The sequence below is a fragment of the Bos indicus genome, chromosome 26 (genome assembly GCF_029378745.1).
Source record: "Bos indicus isolate NIAB-ARS_2022 breed Sahiwal x Tharparkar chromosome 26, NIAB-ARS_B.indTharparkar_mat_pri_1.0, whole genome shotgun sequence".
NCBI classification, from domain to species: Eukaryota; Metazoa; Chordata; class Mammalia; order Artiodactyla; family Bovidae; genus Bos; species Bos indicus.
The window spans coordinates 8,533,035-8,550,308 of record NC_091785.1 but is presented as its reverse complement, the minus strand read 5'-3'; the positions used below and the strand labels follow the sequence as shown (position 1 = coordinate 8,550,308).

The 17,274-nt window shown below is 38.9% G+C and overlaps 1 protein-coding gene across 7 annotated transcripts in view; it reads right to left on the bottom strand.

The window, feature by feature from the left end:
- The window catches only part of A1CF (APOBEC1 complementation factor), a 102,765-nt gene that overhangs the window by 57,197 nt on the left and 28,294 nt on the right, over positions 1–17,274 (bottom strand). For 5 of the 7 annotated variants that reach the window (XM_070780423.1, XM_070780427.1, XM_070780426.1 and 2 more), the window contains one exon: positions 4,564–4,707. The exons of the other annotated variants lie outside the window; for them this stretch is intronic. In XM_070780423.1, the coding sequence (XP_070636524.1) occupies positions 4,564–4,662 (99 nt within the window). In that variant the 5' untranslated portion in view covers positions 4,663–4,707. The remainder of the gene's footprint in view (positions 1–4,563; positions 4,708–17,274) is intronic. 7 annotated transcript variants of the gene reach the window in all.

Below are 17,274 nucleotides of genomic sequence, written 5' to 3'. Positions count from 1 at the left end.
CATTTAAAGAAATTTGATAAAAATTTTAGTTATCCATTCTAAAGATATCCAATTATTATTTAAAAAGAATATTACAAGGCTTATTTTCAGATCCTCATGAGCACGTTTTATTGCATCAGTGTGGATATAAGAGACTGACTCATGTTATTAAGTAACCTGCAAAATTCTATTTCTGGCAGCTGTATTTGTCTTGCTAGTGATAAGAGAGCACAGATTAGTCACACTGTCTTTTTGGAATTCTTGTTTTGCAAGTATTCAGCATTCAATATCAGAGACTGCAAAGGTACAGCTGAAGCAAATCCTTCAAACCCGAACTTAGTGAATACTGTAATATTTAAAAATATCATTATATAGGTACAACTCCCTGAATTGTATTAATATACTTATTAATGTCTGCGCTTTTGTACAGAGACTTTTTAAAAAGTACATCTGATGTTCTCTTATTTGATGCTGCTGCTGATGTTTTCTGTAATCCAGAGTAGGAAGACTGAAATACAGAGAAGGCTGAAGGATTTTCCCTCAACTGCAGAGTTTGAAGCTATGTTTCAGTACATGCTGGTTTCCTTTTCTAATTAAACAAGTTTGCTGACCAATAACTAGATTGAGCATATGCTAGAATAACAAAACCTTGACTAAGAGTGGAGTAGGTCCTAGCCAATCTTCTGGGAAGTTAAGGCCGTGAGCTGTTAAGGGACTTGAGTTTGGGGTTAACATATACACACTAGTATATATAAAATAGGTAAACAACCTATTACATAGCACAGGGAGCTATACTCAATATATTGTAGCAACCTACAAATATATATACTTACATATATTTTTATACATAAATCTCAATCACTTTGCTGTATACCTGAAAGTAATACAACATTGTAAAGCAACTATACTTCAATTTAAAAAAGGAACTAAAAGAGAAAAAAATGATTATTCTTGTGTGTGGTAGAGACTGGGTTAAATAACAGGTCTCTGATTTGAAGTCTTGGGTGACTTTCTACACTTTGCATTCAAAATCAGAAAGGATTTTCCAAATCATTCAAAATGATTGAACTGAATCATGTGCATATTTACATCTTGATTAGAGGCTTTCGATCTACATAGCAAAGGTTTCAGAACTTTAGGTTTCTACATCACTAGAAAATTTCTGATCCAGTAATCATTCTGCTATAAATGATTACTTCAAGCAAATCATGTTACAAAGTTTAAGCTCAACAAAGTGCTTTTAGCATGCTCTAGCATACTAATCTCTCAAATAGCAATCTTAAAGATAACATTATAATAGCACTTAGTTCTGTAAATCTTGCTGGAAATTTTAGCCAATTACAGTGGAATTATGGCCCATAAATCTTGGGCAAACTATCGAACTCCTTGAGCTTTGTTTTCCTTATCTGGAAATTGGAGATGATCATAGTAACTACTTTACAGTGTTGTGGTTAGGACTAAATGAATTAATAGGCATAAAGCATTTGGAATATAAGTGCCCAATAACTGTTTACTATTTTGTAATTGCTATTAACTTGTGATCTAAATCCTTATTATTAATATTTTCTGAATGTAATTGATTATGTAAGACCAAAGTGATAGGCAAATAGGCCATATATTTTTAGGTGTATTTTACTTGAAAACATTTTATATAATAAGGGTACAATAGCCCTATTATTTTTTCCTTTTTAATGAAAATGTTCTTAAATTATTAGGTTTATGAAAAGGTCTCCATTGCTATTTGAGCCTTTTAAAAATGTACTGTTATTTGCAAGATTTTATATTGCTTTAATATGCTAAAATGTTCTATTCTGCAGAGTTTTCTAAATGATTACTTAGTGACATTTTACGTTTCATTTGTAACAGGAGTTAAAGAAGGAATGGAATTCTTCTGGCCTCTGATGTGGATATGAAACTTACTGGACCAGCAAGCAGGAAAAAGAGATAGGGAGACACTGTTTAACAACTTCTGCTACCCCTCCCCATCTGTGAGTTTAGAAAAAATATTGAAGAGTTGAAGAGGAATTTTTGGAATTGATTCAAAGATCTCTGGAGCCCATTGCTGGTGTGGTGTGAATCCTAGTGCCCCCTAAGTGGGAGGAATTTCGAGGTGCTTCTCAGCTCACCTAAAGCAGAGGCGGGGAGTAAGGAAAAAGCTCATGGAGCTTGCTATGTACTCCCTGCAGTTGGGAACACCCAAGGATGGTAGGTCTAACTCACCCCTGGAGTATCTCACGGTGAGCAATAGGCTGGCCATTTGCTTTGATGTTGGTGAGAAGAACTGGTTGCTTCATCTTACCTGCACTTGCAGATTTTACTGGGTCAGAATGTGAGTTTCCAGGGGTCTAGAGTTTGGCCACATGTAGGAATTAGGGTTGAAGTTCCATCTCCTCCAAGAGGGATGCTAGGAGTGTTAAAAAGAGCTCTGTCGAAGGAGACTGGGTCTCAGGGAAGTAGCCTCTAGCTGGAGGGACCCCTGGCAGTGGAACTCAGGGTGTCTCTGATGACTGTAGAGAGTACCCTAGGAGCTTTACATAGCTGCCAGGCCCAGAGAGCAATGCCAAAAGCAGGCAAGCGAAAACTTTCCTGCCCTTCTCCTTTACTTTCATCCCTTTCTTCTGTTTCCGTTGAGTCAGGAATTCTAGTTAGTAAACTGGTGTAGGGAACTATGCTTCTGAGAGCATAAAGAGAAAAAAAATAGAAATTGCCTTCTACCCTGATATGCGTGGGAATGGGAAATAGCTTTCACTTTGAATGAAGTTAAGTTTTTATTCTACTGGACTAGACATATTCATTATTTAGCAGCTGATCTTTTATTAGCTGAAAGTTACCAGAAAAGTCATGAGACTTGCCCTGAATTTCATCTAGGGGAAATGAAAGAATCAGTGCCCAGAATAAAGTTAAATGGACAATTTATATTGTTTTAAGGTAATTTTCATAAACTTCTGCTTGTTGAGGGTAATTATATATTCACAGTTAAGACATTGATATTAGAAATAGTGTCACACTAGAAATGTTTATATATATTTTCATCATTATATTTCAGATCATTAGAGGTTTGTTTCCACAAGGAGAATACCCTTATGTATGAATATTGACAAGGGTTTAAGTGCTTTTCACTATCACTGTTCTTATATGAGTGTTTCAGATACAAAGAAGTTAAAAAGATAAACTGATTTAAAAATTATTGATTTTATAACATTTATGAGACTGCTGTTTACAAAAGAAAAAGAACGTTTTTTTCCAGCTAACCATACCTAAGCAAATGTAAAACATTATTCTAAATATTTCTGGTTTATAGACTGTAAATGCTATTGAATTTTTTCTGTGGCTTATGAAAACCCCTTTATGTAGGAAAAGACTGCATAAAAAATTTCAGTCAGACATTAATTTTGAAGCACATTAAATTTGGAGATAAAGGCATTTAGATTATTAATGATCCTAAAATAGACTTTTATTAAGTATTAAAAACTAATAATGCATTAGTATCCCCCTTGTCTTAAACTTTTAGGAGTCTTCTGTGACATAATACTTTCTGAAATCTTAAAAAAGACTAAATAAATACTCTTTGTTAGGATGAAAAATTAAAAATAACTTTGAGCATTATCTCTAACAAAGTGTGCCATGACTCATAAGGTTATTACAAAGTGTGCTACATTTAGTTTTCAACTGATCTGACAAAGGAACTTGCAATAAAGGACACTACTATATATTTTATTGTTATCCACTTATGACTTTCATTTTCATAATAGCACAAAGTTTTGGTTAAGTCAGGGAAGTATGTAGGAAAAAGATAACAGCTGAGAATTAAAATATTAACATTTTGTTTTACTGTAAAAAGAGCAACATTAAAAAAGAGCAGCATTATTTCTTCAGATAAGATAATTTATATATATAATACTAGTTTGCTTTTCAATGTATCATAAACTCTCTAACAGAGGTTATCATAAGGACAATAATATGCAGATAATTCTGAACAACTAGTGACTATGAATAGTTAGCTTTAGGATATTTTTTCTCCTTTCTTTTACAAAAATGCTGGACACGGAGAGAAATTATTATATATCCTAAACAGCTTGAGTAGTTGTTTTGAGAAAACATCCTGGAATAGCTACGCTGACCAAATGATCAGTTCTTAGATCCTTCATCTACAAGTTGTCATACATCCATAGTCAGAAATCTCTCTGGAAATCAAAGCAAGTCTCTGGATAGTTTGTTTTCTGCTGATTTCTTGAAACACCAACTTGGTTCTACTTCACTGACTGCTCTCGGTGGTGAATTCCAGATGCCTTTTCTTATTCTAAATTGGCCTTTCAGAACTGTGATAGTCTTCATGACCGTGAGCACTAGTTTAGCCTCCAAATGACAAGGCAAAATTGAGTTGATAACCCAGAGTAGAGAGAATATCACTTGTAAGGTCCCCTGCAAGACCGAAAGGATCCAACTTCCTCTGCCCCAGGAAAGGAATGTCCACCTTAAGAGTTACACAACTGACCAGCCACATTTTACACGCTAGGATCACCGATATTCCCACCACTCTGAGTTCAGTGGTGAGCCTCAGCAGATGGCACGAGAAATGCCTACCTGGACCAAGCTATATCCTGTGCGCTGGACCAGTGCGCGAAGAGCTGCTTCCTTCTGGGTTCCGCTCAATCCATCCCCGGATTTGTGATTTGATTCCATTGAGAGTGATTATCAGCAAAAAATCAGGTTAATTAGGGTTGCTCACTGAAACCAAATTTAAGATAAATTAAGTAAATTACTATTACCTAGTCCAAACGTGTCCCTTTCATGAAGGACATCTTCAGGAAACATTCTCTATAAATGCGTCAGTAAGGATAGAGTAACTAATAGTCACCCACAAACCAGACCAGTTAAATGTCCTCGTTAAAAAAGAGTTTTTTAAAAATGTTCAATTTTAGTTGAAATTTAGAAGTAAAAATTGAATAATATCTTTTTTTTACACTTAGACGACAGACCAGTATTTCTCAATCCAATTATCCCAGAATGTCACCAAATGCTCAAAAACAAATTTGTTCTTACCAATTAAAAGAAAACGTAGAGTGGTCCTTGCAAATGTGGGGAAAGAGCACTGTTACCAAGTCAAAGCAACTAGAATATGGTATGAAGAGCCTGAAAGTGTCAATTTCATTTATCTGTTCTGTTACCTAGGACATTTACCAACTTATTCTTCAAAGATAAATTTCTAGACCAGAGTGTGCTGGTATCAGATATAGAAAAGCCATGCAAACTACTCTGTAATAAAAGTGTCACGTGGGGTTTAGCAGAGCAAGGACAATGGATCCTTTTGAGTGGTGCTGGAAATGCCTACTGACACCTGGATCACATACGACATGGACCACTCAGGAAAGGATGTGAGCCCTTGTAAAATCTAAGAAATTACAGAAATTTGCATATGTCAGTGTTGATCTATGTGGGCTTCCCTGGCTCAGTGGTAAAGAACTTGCCTGCCGGTGCAAGAGACACGGGTTCGATCTCTGGGTCGGGAAGATTCCTCGGAGAAGGACATGGCAGCCCACTCCAGTATTCCAGCCTGGGGAGTCCCATGGACAGAGGAGCTTGGTGGGCTACAGTCCATAGGATTGTGAAGATACGGGCGCGACTGACTGAGCACACATGCTGACCTATGTAGCTACCAATAGGAAACTTCAGCATTTCATTATCTATACTTTCTATTTGGGAACATTATTTGAGCTCCATTCCCAATTTGATGGTTGCTCAAATCTACAGATTCCCAGGGCAAGGACACATCCATGGTGAAGGTCCCAGTTCACAGTGGTGAGAGGCCCTGGAGGTTTTCGTGTTCAGAAAGGAATGAGCGGGAGTGACTCAGTGAAGCTTCTGTGCTGGATTTTCATTCTGCCTGATGTACTCTGCCAGCCAGGACAGAGGAAGCTTGTTTCACACTGATTTGAATCACATGCAAATATTATGCATTTCACTGAAGGCCCTCTAAAAACTTCTCTGTCCTGTGCACTGGGGTTTCCTATACGACTTTGGTTTTCATTTAAAGATTCAGAGTAAATGTACCATTAACAATACAGGGAATGGGTAAAAAATTAGGTGCCAAAAGTGGAGCTGAGATCATCACTTGAGTAAAATGCAGCTTAAGTATTCTATTATTAAAAGTAATAAAATAAAAATGTTCCCCAATTAATAGACCAACATTTTCTAGAATGTAATATAGATCAGTCTTATGGACTCTGTGGGAGATGGAGAGGGTGGGGAGATTTGGGAGAATGGCATTGAAACATGTATAATATCATGTATGAAACGAGTCGCCAGTCCAGGTTCGATGCACGATACTGGATGCTTGGGGCTGGTGCACTGGGACGACCCAGAGGGAGGGTATGGGGAGGGGGGAGGGAGGAGGGATCAGGATGGGGAACACAGGTATACCTGTGGTGGATTCATTTCGATATTTGGCAAAACTAATACAACATTGTAAAGTTTAAAAATAAAATTAAAAAAAAAAGAAAGAAAACTCAATCAATATTCCAGCGAGAATATTCATTAGCTGTTAAAAGGATAGAACAGTTTCTTGTTCTGTATATAAGCATGGCCATTCTTGCCCAGAATTTTCTCATAATTCTTGCCTGCTTCTGACCCAGATCAATTCAGTGTCAATCATTCATTCTCTCAAGAAGCAATTAGTTAGTGTTGTCTGTATGCCAGCTTCATTTTCTGCTCAGCTTTATGGCATTGTGTTCCATGGACAGTTGACTAAGTTTCTCTGTTTGTTACTTTACAAAAGGAACAGCTTTGTTTGTTTCCATTTTAATTTTGTATCTTGGCTAAGACAAACTGAATGTATTTTCTGATAGTGGTGGTTTGATATATATATATATATATATATATATATATATATATGCAGCAATTCAGAATGACTTGTAGCTTTACTGATACATTTATAGTGTAAATAATTTCTATGCATACTACAAAGTAGGCATAAAATGAGACCTATATTTAGTTTATAATTCTAAACTGCTGGTGAAATAGTTATAGAAGTTTCTATGAAACAATATAAATCATCTCAAAAAATAAAACTACAAAGGCATTTTATATATGTAAAAAAAGGCATTTTGTGCCTTTGGCAGCAACACAGATGAACCTAGAAATTATACTAAGTGAAGTAAGCCAGACAAAGACAAATATCATATGTTATCATTTATATGTGGAATCTAAAAAAAATGATACAAGTGAACTTATATTCAAAACAGAAATAGACCCAGAGACGTAGAAAATAAACTTATGGTTACCAAAGGGGAAAAGAGGGGAGAGGGATAAATTAGAAGTTTGGGATTAACATATACACATTACCGTATGTAAAATAGATAACCAACAAGAACCTACTCTATAACAAAGAGAACTATACTCAATATTTTGTAAGAACCTGTAAGGGAAAATAATCTGAAAAGAATATATATATTCTCTATATATTCAGTTATATGTATGTGTGTGTGTGTGTATAAAACTGATCACCATGATGTGTATCTTAAACTAATACAGCATTGTAAATCAACTATATCTCAAAAACTTATGTTAAAAATCCCCAAAAGGGATTTTGAAGATTCAGAAAGAAAAAGCTAGTTGTTAAGACTAATTCTAACTTGTTCACTTTTCCCAAATGTTACTAAAATTGCCTTTTCATCCAGATATTCTCAAATGATCCCACAGTGCTAGATTTAACCCCTAAGAGCAAAGAGGTCATGGATGGACTGGGGTCTGATGAGGTTAGTTTTGTGTGTGTTACAGATGTTAGAAGGCAAAGTCTGTTGTCTTCTAGCCAAGATGTAAGTTTACTTTTTGCTAAACTTCATCTTCTCCATCAGGAAATAACGATTTGTGGTGAAATGACAAGTTTTATCTGCAAAACTTACCTTTAGTTTTGGTTAATTATTAGTAAAGGTGATTAAACATTTGATATCAGAATGGCCTTTTGATCACATACAGGTTCACTCCGATATTATTGAGAAAATCTGTAGAATATCTCAACATAGTATCAAGTCTTTGGAAATTAGGACATGAAAATAAAATTCAAAATTTGGACAAGAGACCCTTGATCTTCAATGCTTATTCCTCAAAAACAATCCCCTTTCAACACTGACCTAAGCTAAGCAGTGAACTCAAATCCAAGATAAATATATTCTTAAGCAAGTCAAACTTTTGTTAAAAAATTTGGTCAATTTGAAAAAAAGGCTTTGCAATACATTTTCTAATGCATAGAGTCAGACACGACTGAAGTGACTTAATAGCAGCAGCAGCATATCTTATAAATACATCAGATCTGAGCTTCTGAATTTTGAAAGAGTAATTTCCAGTATAATTTATTGAGGCAATAGAATTCAAAACCTATACATAGCAGACATTCAGAGCTAAACAAAAAGCACTCATAAACACGTATCACTTATTCATTCAAAAGTTGTATACTGGGTGCATGCATGCATACCAAATCGGTTCTGTCATGTCAGACACTTTGCGACCCTATGGGCTATAACCCATCAGGCTCCTCTGTACCTACTGTCATCCAAGAATTTTTGAGATACTAGGGATAAAGCAGAGAGCAAAACAAATCCCTCTCTGCCCCAAATCTCATGAAGTTCTATAGTGGGTGTGATAGACAATAGTAGGCAAGACAAATAGGCAAAATATGCACTGTGCTTATTATGTTCATTTCAGAGAAGAAAAAAAGAATGGAAAAGGCATGTGAAGTATATGTGTTGGGAAGGGCATGGAATTTTAGATGGTGTTATCCTGACATAGTGAATCTGGGAAGGGACCTGGCTGAAGTGAGGGAGGTATTTGGGAGAGAGCATTCCAAGAAGAGGGCTTGGCAGGTATGAGGGCCCTGAGGTGTGAGCTTGTTGATGAAACAGTGGAGGCCTAGGTGGAGAGGGTGCAGCTGAGTGAATTAGTAGAGAAATGGGATCTGGTATCAGAGAGAAGATGGCGGGCCAGGTTGTGAAGGATCTTGCAGTTCATAGGAAGGAACTTGGCTCTTGTCTCGAGATGTGAAGATGTGACTCATGTTTAATGGAATAGTTCTAACCATCAAGAACACATTGATTTGCATTTCTCTAATAATGAGCAATGTTGAGCATCTTTTCAATGTTGAGCATCAAATGTTGCCGTCTGTATATCTTCTTTGGAGAAGTGTCTATTTAAGTCTTCTGTCCAGTTTTTGATTGGGTGTTTTGTATATAGTGAGCTGCATGAACTGCTTCTACATTTTGCAGATTAATCCTTTGTCAAAGAGGCTCAACAGGAAAAGGATATATGTATTCATATAGCTTATTCACTTTGTTGTATAGCAGAAACTAGCTCAGCATTGTAAAGCAATTATACTCCAATTATATAAAAAAAAAAAGGTAAGAAAATACATTGAAGGGAGTCAGACAGGCCTAGGTGAGGGTGAGGCAAGGGAGGCAAGGTAAACAATCTGGTTCTGTTTTCATTTAAAATCTGCCATTTTGTTCACCATGAATTCTTTTCAATGATTTTGATTTTCTTAAAAATATTCCATTAGTTTATCATTTGTCTTAACTACTGAGTTTTATGATGCCTCTTACATTTTGCATTTAAGACAGGGCCTTGCTTCCCTTGCTCTGGTTGGAAAGGTTGAGAGGAGAAGCAAGGAGACCAGTTAGAAACACTATGACATCCAGGTAAGAGAGAATAGTGGCTTGTGGTAGGATGGTGCTAGTGGGTGTGGTGAAAGTGATCAAATTGTGGAATATATCTTACAGATGAGTTGTATGCACTGGGAGAGAGAAAAACGAGAGATTGAAGATGATACTGTTCTTTGGCCTGGGCAGCTAGAGAAATGGAGTTGCCATTTTACTGAGATGAGAAATAAGGAGTTTGTGAAAAAAGAGCAGGAACTCAGTTGAAGGCAACATTGATTTCAAGATGCCCATTAGGTAGCCATGTGAAGAGGTTCAGTGCACAGTTAGATATATAAGTCAGAATGTTATAGGAGATTTATAGACAGACGATACCAATTTGGCTACAATCTGCCTAGAGATGATGCTTAAGCTGTGAAATTGTATGAGATCAGTAGGGACCGGGTGTTAGAAAACAGGTCAAAAGACTAATCTCTGGGGTACTCCAACTTTTGGAAGCCAGGGATCAAAGAGGAATCAGCAAAGGTAAATGAGATGAAATAGTCAGACAGGTAGAAGGTGAACCAGGTGAGAGAGAAGAATTGGAAGCCAAGGAAGAAACAAAAAGGATTTTGAGATCAAGTGCCTGGTCAGGTGTGCCAAGAAAGCAACTAAGATGAAGCCTGAATAGGGATACAGATCCTGAAGCTAGAGCTCCTGGATTCCATTCTGCCTCTTACTCTGTGCCCTGGAAAATTTCCTTAACTTCTTGGTCACTCAGAATCTTCCACTCAGGGAGCAATGGTCTTTCTCTGGGGATCACTGGGTGAGTATTACATGAGTAAAGATTTTGGGAGGGCTTCGGAAGAGTTCCTGGAATGCAGTAAGTGCTGGATTCGTGTTGGGCACAGATAAGTAAAAATAGAAAAGGAAAAAAAAAGAAGAGGCAATCACCCCAACTTCTCAGAGATTGTACAGTAAGAAATTCCAGAGGTTCGTGGGACAGTTGGTTACCTAGATGAGAACAGAGAAGAAAGGGGCAAAGAAATGGAAGCTGGATAGAGAGAGAGATTATATGGGAAATATTAGGAAAGAATAAGGGAAAGAATCATGGATTCCCCTCCCCACAGCATCAGTTTGCTTATTTGTGAATCAGGATAAAAGGCAGGTTGTGACATTGCTGTTGTGGAGATGAAATGAGAAAACATCTATGAAGTGTTGAATTAGGTCAGCACACTAGGTACTCCCACCTGCCTTTCTGTTGCTGCTAATTACTCATGTTGGAAGGGAGAAGCAGAGGATGGGAACAGCAAAGAAATTGCTGAAAGGTCTTTCTCAACATGACAGCACTTCCTTATCCTCCTTCCTTATTCATTATGAAAATGAGGTGAAGGAGGGGCTAATAGTATGAAAACCAGAGGTCTGTTCCAGCTCCACCAACTTTAATTAATCTGCCCTCAAGCCCCCTCATCCTGTTTTTTCTTAGCAAAGGAAGACTTTGTTCAAGCGTATGCTCACCACCAAACCTGCTGCATAAATATGCTGCCCTCTTTTATTCTTCCATTCAGTGGAAACTGAGTCTCAGTTTCCTAACATTTAAAATTTAGGATAGTATTAGTTCCTACTTCATAGGGTTGTTTTTAAGGATTAAGTATTTTAAATGTATTCATATTTAAAATGGCTACTGACATTTAAAAACTGCCCAGAAAGTGTTTGCTATTTTATTATTTAATTGTGATTATAATTAATCTCTAATTGCAAGGGGTAGAGTTGCAAAACCACTTTCTGGGAGGATAAAGTCCCAAGTCCTTAGGATGATACATCATATATTCAGGACCAGCTCCCAGATTCCCCTTCCAGTGTCACTCAGAGACCCTGCTGCTGGGAATTCCCTTGTTTTCTTATATTGATACTTCTGAGCTCTCTGTTTCAAATGCTCTTTCTTTCTCTTCCCTTCTCTTTCCTACCATTCCCTTCTTGCATTTCACCTGACTGCATCTGCCCTGTTCATCCTTCCAGACTACTGAAATATTGTCTGCCCTGTGGTGATTTCTTTGATCCTCTCTATTGATAATGTTAGATTCCACATTCTTAATTCTCTCATGAAAGCTGGTACCTGCTTCGGTTGTTGGAGATAGTACTATAATTATTTGCTTACTTAACTAAATTGTGAACGTCCTGAACATAAGGAGTATGTTGTATTCATCTTTGTCCAGAAGGTTTAGCCTGACTTTATGCTTAGTGCTTAGTAAATGCCTGTGGAACAAAAGAAGGACTTTGCATGGACATTTTATAAACTGTAGTGACTTGCACTGATCGGAAGTAAAATGAGTCTGCATCTAATTTCCTAATACTTATTATTATGCTTGTTCCAGTCACTTCCTGAAAGTTCTATCCTAGAATGAATTTGCTTTATGTAGGAATTGATTTGCAGGTTTCTCTGCATTTATGAATGAGTCATCATATCTGGGAGAATACAGTTTTATAAAATTAGAAAGATGGTAACAATAATCCTGTATGCGAGACAGCAAAAGAGACACAGATATATAGAACAGTCTTTTGGACTCTGTGGGAGAGGGAGAGGGTGGGATGATTTGGGAGAATGGCATTAAAACATGTACAATATCATGTAAGAAACGAATCGCCAGTCCAGGTTCAATGCAGGATACAGGATGCTTGGGGGTGGTGCACTGGGATGACCCAGAGGGATGGTATGGGGAGGGAGGTGGGAGGGGGGGTTCAGGATGGGGAACACATGTACACCCGTGGCGGATTCATGTTGATGTATGGCAAAACCAATACAATATTGTAAAGTAATTAGCCTCCAATTAAAATAAATAAATTTATATTAAAAAAAGTTTGAGTGCAAAGTGATTGAAAAATAAGAGCGTATGTTTGGATTTAATTTTATTCTCAGGCATTTCTGGTTTTATATTTGCAATGTTAGTGCCTATTTGAAAAACATAAAGTGAACCTGGAAGTTATTGGGGGATCAAGGTTTCTGCCTGCCTGAAAGTCACAGGTGGATTGGAATGAGCAATCACCTCATCACTTGGCTGAAACTGATTGATAGAAATTTCCAGAGTTCACTATTGGACAAGATCAGAGCTGCTGTCCCTGACCTTTGACCTTGATGGCCTCGAATGCCACTGGGTCCAACTCAGGGAAGGCAGCAGGGAGCAGAGATAAGAAAGAAGCTGGAAGAAAGAAGCAGGTAAGAGGGGAAGATCGTGACTTTTCCAGATCTAGAGCTGTCAGAAATACACTGTACGACGCTCTTGTTTCTCCTTGTATGCTGCTTCTGAATTAGAACCCTAATCTGTAAAGAAAAGCATGCATAAAAGTTGAACATAAAAATTGGGCTCACATAGAGAACCTAGTTGTTGAAGGAAAAATATGAGAATATGAGGGGAATTTAGGTGATATTTGTATCTAGATTCGCCTGAAGTTATAACAATATGGGAAGATCTTAGTGCCCTGGTGGCTACCAGGGAAACAGAGAAAGTGGGAAAATACGTTTTTTGTTTGTTTGCTTTTAAAGTCTCTCAAAACAGTAAACTGAACAAAGCATGAGACAAAGGTAAGAGACGTGCATGATGGAAAAGCACACTTACAGGACGAAGAAAGAATGGCTCAGCAAAAGCTGAAATGGTAGCTGTGAGTGAGAGGCAGAGAGGAACAAAAAGCAGGTGAAGGACAAAGACAGAACTCAAGTTAGAAGATTTCTTGGTGAAAAACTAAATGAAGTAATTATCCTCAACTTTAACCAAGAGGCCGACAAATACTTGATATCTGTTGCAAACGTATAATTGCAGGCATTGGGCTAGACGATTTAGAGTTAGCAAATGGAGTAGTTTTGTTCATTTATTTCTATCTTATTTGTTTTGTGTTTTGCCTTTTTTCTGAAGAGAATGGATAGGAATAGTGTTAAGCGGTTCTTTGTGACTGAGGATTCAGGGGGTCCTGTACTAGCAGTGTGCCACGTGCACGTCAGATTGACGGGAGCTTCGCTTGCTGCTGGACCTCTTCAAACCAAATCCAGTCTTCCCCCAAAGTCTTGTTGTTGCATGATGTAGGTCTTGTGGCTCAGATGGTAAAGAATCTGCCTGCAATGGGGGAGACATGGGTCGACCCCTGGATTGGGAAGATCCACTGGAGAAGGAAATGACAACCCACTCTAGGATTGTTGCCTGGAAAGTCTCACGGACAGAGGAGCCTGGTGGGCTATAGTCCATGGGGTCACAAAGAGTCTGACATGACTGAGCTACTAACACACCAGGTTGGACATAACTCTTAGGCAACATGCAAGTTGTACAAATGATTTTATCATGAATTTCAGCCTTCTAGTATCCCCTGGGAATCTTACACAGGAGTTTCAAATTGTACTGAAATGGTTTGTGAAGGATTTATGACCAAAGTTTACATATTTGCCTAATGAGATTCAGTAAAAATTACTCTGTATTGCTTGACAAAATAATTTAAATTAACTCTAAACATCTCTTTGGAAAAGTGTTTACAATTAGTCTTAAGCTCATTTTGGAAGTGAATTAATGTGATAGCTCTTTATTTGGCCATGAATCATGAATGGTAACAAAATTAATGCAGAATATGCATACATAAAATTCCAGAGTGTAGCCACAACAGCATCTCACAAAGTCCTAATACTTGGCATCTTATTTTTAAAAACAATATATATAAACAAAAAAATCAAATTAACCAGAATGCCTTCTATTTTTTTCAGGCATTAGTAATGAATTATGCATTAAGTTGGGCATGGTCAGTTTGAGCTCAGGCAAAGCTTAACATAAAATAATAAAAACTTGTTCATAGTAGTTATATTAATTTTACTGGTAAATACTGACAAAATCCTCCTTTTAGAGCAGCCTGCACATTTTTAGAGAAAGACAAGTTTGCGTTTAAATTTCAGTTCTGCACCACGATTTTCATTCTTCTGAGACACTATTTCCTATTTTAAGAAAAGAATAGGAACATAGGTACTTACATGTTTTTCTTTCCTTTGTTTTTTTAAACACAGGATTAAATAAATCAGATCATGGATATGAGAGCATCTTACAATGTGCCTGGCATACAGAAGACACTTAATAAGCATTCCTTATTTGTTCCTTATCTGCTGATGTGGCTGACTTTTTAGCCATCATGGTCTGTGGCTCTCTGAATGGTTGTTCTCCTTTCTAGAAACTGAGCGGAAGAGAAGTGCAGTTTTAAATGTACTATATTATCTTGACTTCTCTCTTCCTGCTTTCTTACTTCCTCTTCTTAATAATCTAGTTGTTTCATTTACTGGCCTTCATGTATCAGTAGGAAAAATCTTCAGGGTCCTCAGTGTGTGTGTGCTAGTGTGTGTGTGTATGTGTGATGTCTTACAGAGCACATTGCAGCCAAAGAGGGAGAAGCTCTATACAGTCAGCAAAAACAAGACCAGGAGCTGACTGTGGCTCAGGTCATGAACTCCTTATTGCCAAATTCAGACTTAAATTGAACAAAGTAGGGAAAACCACTAGACCATTCAGGTATAACCGAAATCAAATCCCTTATGATTATACAGTGAAAGTGAGAAATAGATTTAAGGGCCTAGATCTGATAGATATAGTACCTGATGAACTATGGACTGAGGTTCTTGACACTGTACAGGAGACAGGGATCAAGACCATCCCCATGGAAAAGAAATGCAAAAAAGCAAAATGGCTGTCTGGGGAGGCCTTACGAATAGTTGTGAAAAGAAGAGAAGCAAAAAGCAAAGGAGAAAAGGAAAGATATAAGCATCTGAATGCAGAGTTCCAAAGAATACCACGAAGAGATAAGAAAGCCTTCCTCAAGGATCAGTGCAAAGAAATAGAGGAAAACAACAGAATGGGAAAGACTAGAGATCTCTTCACTCCAGTACTCTTGCTTGGAAAATCCCATGGACGGACGAGCCTAGTAGGCTGCAGTCCATGGGGTCGCGAAGAGTTGGAACGACTGAGCGACTTCACTTTCACTTTTCACTTTCATGCATTGGAGAAGGACATGGCAACCCACTCCAGTGTTCTGGCCTGGAGAATCCCAGACATGGCAGAGCCTGGTGGGCTCCTGTCTATGGGGTCACACAGAGTCGGACACGACTGAAGCGACTTAGCAGCAGCAGCAGGGATCTCTTCAAGAAAATTAGAGATACCAAGGGAACATTTCATGCAAAGTTGGGCTCGATAAAGGACAGAAATGGTATGGACCTAACAGAAGCAGAAGATATTAAGAAGAGGTGGTGGAGGAGGAGCTAAGATGGCAGAGGAGTAGGACGAGGAGAACACTTTCTCCCCCACAAATTCATCAAAAGAACATTTAAATGCTGAGTAAATTCCACAAAACAACTTCTGAATGCCGGCAGAGGACATCAGGCACCCAGAAGAGCAACCCAAGTCTTCAAAAGGAGGTAGGAAAAAATATAAAAGACAAAAAAAGGGACAAAAGAGGGAGGGACGGAGTTCCGTCCCAGGAAGGGAGTCTTAAAAAGAGAGAAGTTTCCAAACACCAGGAAACCTTCTCACTGCTGAATCTGTGCCGAGCCTTGGAAGCACAGAGGGCAACATAACAGGGAGGAAAAATAAATAAACAATTAAAACCCGCACATTGCGAGCCCTATGGTAACTCCCCCAGCGGAGAAGCAGCGCAGACGCCTGCATCTGCCATTAGCAAGCAGGGGCTGGGCAGGGAGGCGCGGCGCGGGCTGCATCGCTTAGAGTAAGAATCTGGCCTGAATACCCTGAGCGCTATCTGAGCGAGATAATTTGGGCTAGCAAACCAGACTGTGGGGTATCTACCACGTGAAAAGCCAGCCCCAACCTAAGACACAGCCAGGCCCGCGCACGGAACAAAGGACTGAACAGAGATAGCCGGCTGCAGACCTTCCCCCTCCGGTGATAGGCAGCCAGAGCCGGAAGGGGACAATCGCAGCCCCAGATAGACATTATCTATAAAACTGTAAGCAGGCTTCTTTGCTAACTAAAACTTCTTGGGGATCTGGACGGTCAACATCTGCCTGAGAAGGTGTGCCGGTGCACACCTAGATAACCGAGCGTCGGGGAGGCGATAAGTCGCAGCAATCGCGCGTGCCAAACACCTCATCACCTGAGCTGCTCGGACCTGGGAAGGGCACAAAACGCAGGCCCAACCGAGAGTCTGCGCCTCTGAGGACTACCCGAGTGCCTGAACCTGAGCAGCTTGGACCTGGGAAGTACAGGCAGCCCAGGGCCGGCCACGGATGGTTCCCGGCGGAGCAACCTAGAGCCTGAGCAGCGTGGGCAGAGAGGCTACACGTGCCATGAGCGGGCGCAGACCCAGTGTGGCTGAGGCACTGCGAACACACGCCAGTGTTATTTGTTTGCAGCATCCCTCCCTCCCTCCCCTCAGCGCGACTGAACAAGTGAGCCTAAAAAAAAAAAAAAAAAAGTGTCCTCCACCGTCCCCTTTGTGTCAGGGCGGAAACCAGACACCGAAGAGACCAGCAAACAGAAGAAGCTATAACAGAGGGAAACGCCCTGGAAGCTACAGGCAATAGATTAAAACCCTGTGGTTACTACCAACTACATAGGAAGGGGCCTATAGATCTTGATAAATATAAGTCAGACCAAGGAACTAGCCAAAAATGAACTGAACCCACAATACTCACAACAAA